The 11,141-nt window shown below is 47.4% G+C and overlaps 1 protein-coding gene across 1 annotated transcript in view; it reads left to right on the forward strand.

Annotated features, from left to right (window-relative positions):
* Positions 1–1,773, forward strand: part of timm50 (translocase of inner mitochondrial membrane 50 homolog (S. cerevisiae)) — a 30,647-nt gene extending 28,874 nt beyond the window's left edge. Inside the window, exons 9-11 of the mRNA XM_085370889.1 lie at positions 648–804; positions 1,006–1,112; positions 1,189–1,773. Of these exons, the coding sequence (XP_085227015.1) occupies positions 648–804; positions 1,006–1,112; positions 1,189–1,287 (363 nt within the window). The 3' untranslated portion in view covers positions 1,288–1,773. The remainder of the gene's footprint in view (positions 1–647; positions 805–1,005; positions 1,113–1,188) is intronic.
* Positions 1,774–11,141: the final 9,368 nt, after the last annotated feature.

Here is an 11,141-nt window from a genome sequence, read left to right on the forward strand (position 1 = left end):
CAATGGCGTAAAAGACTGAGAAGGTCCGATTCTTCAGTGGCAGCTTGATTCCTTCACACAAACACAACGTGAAGGAGAACGGCGGCCTTCTTTCATCAGCTGTGAGGACGTGGAGGATGATTGGGCCGCAGACAGTCCCTCTCCATCTGTCTCACTCACACACACGTCGGGTATTCATTTCTTGTGGAGACATCTAATTGAAATAATGCTTCCCCTCGCCCTTTACCCTAACCATCAAAAGTGAATGCCTAACCCTGAGCCTAAACCCAACCATAACCCAGTTGTAACCCTGACACTAAAACCACATCCTGAGTCTGAAAAATACCTTCAGACTCGTGAGGATTTCCAATTTTTGGTCCCTACAAAGATATGAATACACACACACACACACACACACACACACACACACACACACACACACACACACACACACACACACACACACACACCAGCTGGGGCTAGCAAGTGTTACCTTAAGGGTCATTAAGGTAATGGAGTCTCTTATTTGATGAGGCATGAAAGATCACCAGTGTCAACTTTAGTCGGGCTGGAGTGATGGAGGAGGCGTTTACCTCATCAGTCATCGAATTAGTGATTTTATCTGCAGCAGGAGAGTAAACGTGTGTGTGTGTGTGTCTGTCTTTTAGGATGTGTCGTGTCTGAACCGCGACAGCAGTAAGGTCATCGTGGTGGACTGTAAGCGGGAGGCATTCAGCCTGCAGCCTTTCAACGGCCTGGCTCTGAAGAAATGGGACGGAAACTCTGAGGACCGAACGCTCTACGACCTCGCCAACTTCCTCAAGAGTAAGACGCACGGCGAGGCGTTCGGGGACCGTCCTGTCACCCAGCCGTTCCTTAACTTAATTTGTTTTTGTAGTTGACGTCTGCTTCTTGTGTTCGTCAGTGCATCCCTCTACTGTCACTAAGCTCATATTTGATTGGTTGACCTTCCCGTGTTTCCTGTCTGTTGTTGTTTCACCTCCTCCGTCTCCTCCTCTCCATCAGCCATCGCTATGAGCGGCGTGGACGACGTGCGTTCGGTGTTGGAGAACTACGCGCTGGAGGAAGACCCCATCGAGGCCTTCAAGCGCCGACAGGCTCAGCTGGCACAGGTAGGAGGAGAAATCAAACGCACCTGTCACAGGTTTCACCTGAAATGGCTTTGACTCTGTTTTCTCTGCCCGTCAGGAGGAGGAGCAGCGTCTGTCCGAGCTCTCCCAGCAGAAGAAACAGGGACTCTCGATCGGCTCCATCGCCTCGCGGTTTTGGCGCTCCAAGCAGCAATGAGCCCCACCCCCTCCCCTGCTCGCTTTCCACCTATCACTCGTCCAAGGTGAGGTGAGAAAGAGGAGGAGAGAGACCCGTGTGCTGCAGGCGAATGGTCTCTGCCGTCACGGACGTCTCAGTGGGCGGGGCTGTTGCGCTGGACCGGAGCTAGGACTTTAACTGGCCTTGCACTTCCTGGTTTTTGTGGAGGTGGGGCCTCATCTTTGTGACACCTGATGCATTTTTAAGCTTCTGATGGAGAGGATCCAGGTCGGTCTAAACTCTGGTTGCTGGTGGTTGGAGGCTGATCGGGAATCAGCGCTGCCGTCGCCACTCCAGCTCCAGTCGCATCGCCGCTCACTGGATCTGACCTGAGATCAGCTGTCATCTGCCACACTTTGAGAATGTGTATTTTATTTTCTGTTCCTGTGTGTGTGTCTCAGACTGTGCTGTTGGAGGCGAACGTCACATCATGAATATTGTTTATAATGATGCAAATAAACGATAAGTAGCATTTATGAGAGTTTGGTGAATATGTCAGAGCGCCAAGCGGCGTCGGCCGCCGTGGCGTAGACGAATATGCGTCCAGGACGTAACAGCGAGAGGGATGAGGTCTTGTGATGTTCTGTCTGTGTGAGCACATCCTGGTGTGTGAGACGTGACTCTGAGGAAGAACAACAGACTGTGTTGGAGGAAATCTTGGCGACAGTGTTTGGCTCGGGATGGCTCACCTGTCGTACCTGGTCTGGTCCTATGAGGGCTTCATTAGATCAAACTAGATCACGTTAGCTTGCATAGCTCTGCAATATTAGGCCACCAGCAGACGTGTTCGGGAGCACCTCAAGGAACACGTCAGAGAGCCTGAAGTGTTGACCCGACCTGCCACCCTGACTGAACATGTGATCGATCCACAGAGATCACCTCCACGTGACGAAGCTACCAAAGATGCATGCCGAGCCACGCCTGGTTCCTGTGCTGTACACAGTTGTGCAGAAGTCTCAGGCTACGTCCACACGTACCCGGGCATTTTTGAAAACGCAGATTTTTCTATGCGTTTGCACCTTTCGTCCACACGTAAACGGCGTTTTTGGTCACTGAAAACGAAGATTTTTAAAAACTCCGGCCAGGGTGGATATTTTTGAAAACTCAGTTTTTGCATTTACGTGTGGACGAAAAAAACGGAGAAAACGCAGCGTCAAAGGTGTGCGCATTTTTTGACGTCACACTGTGCGCCACGTTATTGTTTCGGTGAAATGAATTTCTACAATACTGTTAATTCTACTCTCTGCAGTGTTTAAATGCTTACATATACACACAGTTACTGTCCCTCCACACATACGACTCGGTTCTGCTTCTATGCCCCAGCTTTGTTTACTTTTTCCCACCGAGGCTTCTAGACTTCTGATTGGCAAACATTTCTGCACGGTTAGGAATCTAGCGCCACCTGCTGCTTTGGCATGTTCATAGCAGCGTTTTCCTTCATTTCTGCCTTTATGTGTGGACGGGATTATTTTTTAAAACGAAAACGGAAAATCTCCGTTTTCAAAAATACCCGTGTACGTGTGGACGTAGCCTTAAGCAACCCCTCATTTCTCCCTATTTTGCTTCCAAGCTGTCTCTGCACATAACGACTTGCCAGAATCCATCTTAAAGTTTATCTTTGATGAAAGCAGCCTGTCACACAAACCGATGATTTATTCTAGTTTCTTTAGTTGAATCTGTGAAAAATCCTGAAGATAGTAGTTTGTCATAAAATGTCATTTTTGGACCAACAATGGATTCTCTGAACTATTAGCAGAAAACCTGGCGGATCTCGCACGGTGTGCAGTGTGTCCTTAAAAAATGTGAGGAAACTGGACAAGTGGCGGACAAAACAACAAGTGTTCAGCCTAAAAATCACGGGGCCTTCAGCTGAACCATCCAAACTACACAAGAACTGGACTGAAACTCGATAACAACAGGTCAGAGGGAGCGATGAGTCCAAATCTTTGGCGATATGTACAGAGGAGGTCCAACAGTGAGGCCACAGTGGAGGCTGGGTCTGGATTTCAGTCAGTGACGTTCGATTCATCAGTTTTAACAAAGTACCATCAGACTGAATTTGATCCTTCTGCAAAGCCTGACAATGATCCCAACGCAGTGAAAGCGCACAGTGGAGCCTCCTGCAGCGTAGCATTACTGAAGCAGTGTGGGATCATCCCGGCAGAGCAGAACAAGAACAGAAGAGCTTTGCGTGTCCTTCAAGAAGCCTGGAGAGATTTTACAGCCTGTGCTGGAGAATAAAGGTGTCCACTCAAATACTGTCACCTGTTTCTGCCTCATAGAGACCGTGTTTCAATAAATCGCTGCACTTGGTTCTCATTTTCCTGCAGAATATAAAGATTAGAGGAGAGGCGTAAGACCTGTGCACAGCGCTGTACACGAGTCTGATGCGGTGGCTCGTTCTTGGCTTTAAACAGCAGCGTGTTTTACAAAGAGGACGACGTGCTGCATTTCTGCTTTACACTCATTTAGGAAAAAAAGACTTTCAGTCAGATCTGCTGCAGATAAACCGACGATCGCCGCCCTCCGAGGCCTCTGAGTTTTATTCTTTCTCCAGAGCAACGAGTCCAGAGATCATTCGTCTCAATATGCATGTGATGTAAACTCACCATTGGTAATAAACCCAGAATAAATCAAACCGACCAGCGTGATATGTGGATTTTCCTGTTTTTGTTCGGTCTTTTTAAAGTGTAAATCGGTGGACTCTTTGGCGTTTCAGGCTCATAATGTGAATCATTTTAGGTTTTATAGTTTTCCCTTCGCTGTTTACAAGCTTTGAATTTTCTCTCTTTTAATGAGATTCCGCTGGTTCAGGATGCTTCCCTCTAACAAATGCATCTGAAACACGCTGTTATTGAGCGCGTTGGACAGAGGAGGACACGGCCGGGATGCTTTTGATCTTCTGGCTGCTCCTCGGGCTTCGCAGAAGCCTTCGTGCCGAGTTTTAATAGAACGTGCAGCGCTGCTGTATACGTTTAATGTACGGAAAATGAGGCCGGCGCTGGGCCGAACGTGAGAAATGTGCTTTTTGTTGGCGTTACAGCAGGAGCCCCGTGGTGCCCAGAACCTGTAAATATGTTTTCTCTTCAAATGTATAAATAGCATATTTGGAACACTTTGCCATTCAGATTCCAAATATTTGACCCTCCTAACTGCTCATAAAGTGCAAATACACACAGAGTCCTGCCAAACTCAACTGGAAATATATTAGACATAATAAATCCCTCTCATAAACTCTACTTTGGACTCTTAGCAAAGGGGAGGCGGCCGTCTTTAAATAATTGAAGCAGTAACTTTCCACTTTCTTGCAGTTTGTGCAGTGGGAGCTGTGGGCTGCTCGGGGTTTAAGGCAAACAGATTAAATAGAAAGTCAAACACAAACTAAAGCAGATCTTCATTTATCCAGAGTGGGTGATGAGCCCCCCCACATGCTGCCGTTTGCTGAGGATGGAGTGGTTTAAAAAGTCTGTTTTTACAGATTACAGGATTAAATAAGGAAACCGCGGGCTGACTTCACAGAGCAGGGGCGGTTCATTTAACCACAGGTGGGCCCTGAAATCTCAAGTTGCTGCATAATAACAAAAATAGCTCCAGATTCTTTTACTTTGGTGTGAAACCAGTACCATCCCGGAAAAGTTCACATTTAATGACCGGTCCGTTTATAATGAGCGGCAGAGAAAAATGAGTGTTTTTCTACATTTAGTTCAGTGTGATTAAAACAACCCGCCAGCACGGCTCCTCAGCTCAAACTCATCACATTTGATGCTCTGTCAGACTCGTGACACAGATCCAGATCTGCAGGATCCAGGAGCTTGTTTCAATTCTCAGTCCTGTTCTCCAAGTCTGAGATTTAACTTCCTGCTGATGCAAACTGATGCACATAAAGCACGAATGCACGCTGTGTTCTTAAATGTAGCACCGACATTCATAAAGGAACACAAAAGCATGATTTCATAACAACAGCAACAATCTGTTCTTCTGAAATGTTCTCAGTAAAAATGAAGCTTTGATTGTCGTCTCTGTGCACGTGACGTGAGATCCACGATGACAAGATTTGATGTAGTTTTCCGTCGGTGCACCACCGCTGAGGATTTGAACTCAGAAACGATGTGACTGAAGTTCAGACTCATTTGCAGAGACCTGTGATTGGTTAACTAGCTGATTAGTGTTTGACGGCCAGGTGAGGCTCGTTTCACACCAGAAATGGAAAGTTCATTTCCATTTTAATGGTGAGCATCAGCCCCCCTCCTTCCATCTGCTGACTGATGCAGGAAGGTGTGATCATGCCGACACCGACTATTTGCTGGTTCCTGCTTGAAATGCTGGAAATGTCCTGATTTGCTTTAAACCAGCGGTCCCCAACCCCCGGGCCTCGGACCGGTACCGGTCCGTGAGTTGTTTGGTACCGGGCCGCGAGAGTTGAGGCTCAGGTGTGAAATGTGTGGTTTTCAGGGTTTTCAGCGTTATTTTGTTATCGTTTTTATCGTTAACTCTGTTTTCCTGGGTCTTTTCACGTGTGTTATGAATAAATTTTCTTTTTTTCGGTACCGGTACTAGTTTTATTTTGTTGTATTTATCTTAAAGGCCGGTCCGTGAAAATATTGTCGGGCATAAACCGGTCCGTGGCGCAAAAAAGGTTGGAGACCGCTGCTTTAAAATAAACGTGGACACAACGAGCACATGATGTTGTGAGAGTGCCCACCTGCAAACAGGCAGTGAGGTTAGCGAGCGCGCGCCCAAATCCGCCGCTCCACGTGCATGTGTGTGTGCGTGTGTCCTTTTTAAGTTGTGGCGCTTCCATCTTAAACAGAAACCATCAGGTCCATAGGTTTTCTTTCACAGATCAATACAGCTGATCAGTTTGTGATCATTTCTGGTGACGTCATTCAGACCGTGAGATTAAACCGTTAATGAACTCCCAGATGTTCCCAGATGATGAAAAACGCTCATGCTAAAAACGCACCCACAAAAAAGACTCATCAAAGATCATCTTCCAAATGTTGGAGGTTTAACTTTAATTAAACAACAAATCTGTGACGGTCACCTGTTTATAAAAACTCTACAGCAGAACCTGAGAGACGATCATCTACTGCTCACTGAAGCCTCAGTGGATGGGCAGCTGTCAGGAAGCCGTGCTTAATGAAAGGAAACTGAAGGAAAGGCTGGAGATATGAAAATGACACAAGAACTGGGCTGAAGATCAGAGGAACGGGTCTGATGGAGAAATGGGTGCACATCATGGTCAGGAGAGAGGCTCAGCAGTCAGTCTGCAGCCAGCTGCGGTGGAGGCTCTGTCGTGGTTTGGGCTGTAGGTCAGCCAGTGGTGTTGGAGACCTTTGTTAAAACTGATGGACTCACAAACACAGAAAGAACCATCAGATTATGGAAGGACCACCTGATTAATAACAGCTTCATTTTTCATCCCAAACTCACTGCCATGACTCAACGTCTGAGGCTTCCAGGAGTCAAACTTCCATAAGAAGTAAAAGTTCACATTTAATGATCACATATCTACAGACGTTCCAACAGTCTCTCCACCCACGCTGTCATCGCCTCAGCAGGTACTGTGCTGTGTTTTTCTGAGAAAGCTGAAAGAATTCAAGAGTTTGCTGCATTTTTGACACTGCAAAAGCTCCAGTGGGCCAGACTGGACCCTGAGCTGCTCGTTTGATTCCCCGATCTGAGAAAGCTCGCATAAGAGCGGAGATAAAAGGGCAGACAGACGACGAAGAACACGTGATGTGGTCGAAATGTTCACAAACACAAAGTCTGGCTTCGTTTGCACTGATCTGAGCCGCGGCTCGTTTCTGAGTGCAGGCTGGGAGGTTTGGGACCTAAATGTGCTTCCACTCAGACTTCCCACAGCTCAGTGTGGAGGTGTGAACCTGGGAACGCCGAGGCTGCCGCAGAGCTTTATGACTCCTCCATTTGCCTCACAGCAGCTCACGGCTGTTCAGCTGTCACACGCTAACAGAAGGCAGCAGACTGCAGCCCCAAAAACACTAAACCAGCTCAGGTGTCACATTTACACTGAAACACACTTTACTTACACCGGGGGGATAATTTCAACATTTTATTATCAATATGACAAAGCGAAATATCTCCTGAAGGTAAAACTACTCACAAGACAAGCGATCAAGTAAATTATAAAAAGTAAAATAAAACAAAGGAGATAATAATTTAAATGACAGTTAAAAACAAAAAACAGGAGAAATATTTAAAGTAAGAAAATTAAATGAAAATTTTGAGTCTAAAAATAAGAAAAAAAGAAAAAACTCTTTTAAAAATATAAGAAAATATAAAAAATATAAAATTAACTTTGTTCGTGTGGGCGGGGCTAACACAGTCCCTGATTCACAGGTGAGACTTCACCGTGCTCTGTCATTTACCTGCCTGCTCCTTCAGGACCCTCCAGACTACGCCCCCTCCTCCTGATGCAGAGCGTTTGTTTATCTGCGCATGTCTGCTCAGGTGTCAGAGTTGACGCCTCGCTCACTTTTGTGAACGCACCAAGCTGTTCACACCTGAGACTTTCCCACGGCCTGCCTCCCCCCAGACACCTCCTTTATCCTCCTCGCGGGCGGCACACGCCATGTGTCGTCTCACCTGAACAAAAGCTCGTGCCGCCTCTCGTCGGGCCATTTGGGCACGTGTTGGAGGACAAAAGGAGGCGATGGAGGTGTGAAGCCTTTCAGGTCCTTCCGGCGGCAGTAAAACCTCCTCAGGAGGAGGAGCAGAGCTCGGGCTGATGGAGCACTGGGCCTCCTCTTCCTCACTTCAGAGACACAGACACACGAGGAAACCTGCTGACCTTTAACCTCTGACTTTCGCTCAATGTAAACGAAGCTTTACCTGCGATGCTGTGACGCAGTCCGCGGCGTTTCACCTGATCAATAAAGCTTTGAACAAAACAAAAGCAGCAACTGAGGCTCACCTGCATCAACCTGTCGCTCCCGTGCGCAGGGGCACGCGCACATACTCATTTGGAGGAGGCGAAGCGCGTGGCGCGCGTGTGTCTGAGGAGGGGGAGGTCTGATCGATAAGCAGATGGCGCGCGATTGAATATGTGCATATTGTCCGCTGAAGCTTCCTGCTGGTGTGTGCACGCGCCCTCACTCCCCGGGGTGCCGACGCTGCACGTGCTCATCAGGTAAAAAAAAGACGCTCTAAAGCTCGAAACGCATGCGCCACATTAGAACTCGCTCATATAATAAACGGAGGCCATTTTTCACAATTTCATTCATAAATCACACACACACACACACACACACACACACACACACACACACACACACACACACAGATAACAGAATCAGCATGCTTTATTAATCCCTGAGGAAATTATGTGGGTTGCAGTTGCATTAACAAAAACAGACTAAACTATTTAACAATACAATATGTCAGGATATAAGGAATAGCACAATATGTAAAAATCAACACATAATAAGTATCCAGGGTTGGCAGATGTGATTATAAGGAAATATCTTGAAAATTGACAGCAACATTACCGAATAAGAAAGAGAAAGGGTGCAACTGTTGCAGTGTTTAGTGTGTTAGGTGGAGGAGTTGTACAGGGAGCCACGGGCAGGAATGATGTCCTGTGTCGTTCAGTGGTGCTTTTCAGTAATCTGTCTCTCACTGAACGTGCTCCTGTGGCTAGCCAGCACGTCATGGAGTGGGTGGGAGGGGGTGTCCAACATTGTCTTTATCTTGGACAACATTCGCCTCCGACACCACTTTAAGGGAGTCCAGCTCCAGCCCCACAACATTATTGGCCTTGTGGATCAGTTTATTTAGTCTGTTAGCATCAGCAAGCCTCAACCTGCTGCCCCAGCATGCAACAGCATAGAGGACTGGCCAAAACAGACTCGTAGAAAATCCAGAGCATAGTTCAACAGATGTTAAAGGACCTCAGCCGCCTCAGAAAATAGAGATGACTCCGGCCCTTCCTGTAAAGTGTGGTAGTGTTTTTAAACCCAGAGGCATTTATAGTCGTCCACAATGTCCACGTTGACCCTGTGGATTGAAACGGGGTCAAGTGTTTCCTGGTCTTACTGAAGTCCACGATCAGTTCCTTGGTCTTTGCCACGTTGAGCTGCAGATGATTCTGCTCGCACCACGTGACAAAGGAGTCGACCACAGCCTGGTACTCTGACTCATCACCCCTCCCGATGCATCCATGCATCCATACACAAACACTGCATGAAGCTGACGTGTTTCCAGCGTCAGGCGGCTGCTGCAGGACTGAGATGGTCTGACTCGAATGTTTAAACATGCATTCGTGCACTAAAGCGCTTCCTCTCTTTCTAGCAGATTCAATCACTTATGTGAGAATGTGGTTTGAGCAGTTTTCACCTGCATGTCGATGCAGCTCTGATTGGATGTTTCTGCACATCCTCCTTGAGATTCACGAGCAGCACTGAGCTCCCTGCTTAAACAGCACGACGTGATGAAGGTTAATATGAACTGTAGACGATGTGAGGGGCAGAGCTGTGACACGTTGTGTTTTTGCACATGTATGAAACCAAACGGCAGAATTGGTTCTGGGATGTTGTTGGACTCGGATGTGCAGCCGAGTCAAAAGTTTCTGCAAACGTGTTTTAGGGTTTGGGAAAAACTGCACTTGATTCTTGAAATGAGACGTCGTGCTGTGGTCTGAGGATAAGATCAGACCTTCACCCTGAAGCCTGCACAGCTGGAAAAATGATGCTCTGACTTTCAGCTCTTCCTCCTGTTCTTCCTCAGTGACATCACATGGGCTGGGGTCATGTGACCGGTTTATGTGTGAAACATCCAGTTTACAGCTCGGAGGAGTTTTCACGCCTCATTCTTGTTTCTCTGAGACTCTGCCGACTCGTCTCGAGCCAAACATCTGTTGTTGTTGGTTTATATTATAGAATTCATCCCTGCGACAGACACACACACACACACACACACACACACACACACACACACACACACACACACACACAAACAATAGGGTGTGATGAAGCATGCCTCGTGCCAGGAAGGAGGGGGGCTGAATTCAGGACCAGCAGAGGCACGCGCTGCCCTCATTCAAATACAAATGGTGGAGGTGGGGGGTTGGGCGGTGGGGGTGGCAGCCCAACAAAAGCTACAGCTCATCAGCATGAGCGCCTCCTCCTCATACACCTGAGGTGAAGGGGAGGCCCGAGCTCTGTGTTTCGGTCCATTCGCTGAACATTTTCCTGAAATTGAGCAGGAGTGTCTTTGTTTTCACAGCTGACAGCAGAAATCTGGGTTTATGGAAGTGCTCTTCAAACCTGTGAGCTCAAAGCTCCGCAGTAGCTCTGAGATCAGGTTTATTCTTCTAAATTTAACCAGAGTAACTTTCAAAAGTCACCTGAAAGCTCCACAGCTGTTAAACTGGTTTAAAGTTCTCTCTGTAGATTAGACCCCACCACCACCAGCACCACCACCACCACCACCAGCAGCAGCAGCTGTTTAGCTGCAAACAGAACACAGCCAGCTGAAAACTGGCACCTTCACAGCAACGCAGCAACGACAGCTCTGATTGGTTAAAACTCAAGTCTGTGTGCATTTAAACACCCCTGGAAACACCTAGTGAGCTCAGGGCTCAGGCATTACCAGTAATACATGAATGAATGAATGAATGAATACATGAATGAATGCAGCAGGCCTTATTTACTCTCATGTGTTGACACTGTACGCAGAGAGTTTATGGCTCTGTTTTTGGTGACAAGTTAGCAACATCAGTGAAGCTCCACGGCCTGAAGGTGGGTCATTATCATACAGCTGAGACCCCCCCCCCCCCCCCCACACACACACACACACACTCACACACTCACACT

Source organism: Diplotaxodon limnothrissa, linkage group LG14 (genome assembly GCF_057381915.1).
Source record: "Diplotaxodon limnothrissa isolate DT_005_m linkage group LG14, D_limnothrissa_male_GT1.1, whole genome shotgun sequence".
In the NCBI taxonomy this organism is placed as follows: Eukaryota; Metazoa; Chordata; class Actinopteri; order Cichliformes; family Cichlidae; genus Diplotaxodon; species Diplotaxodon limnothrissa.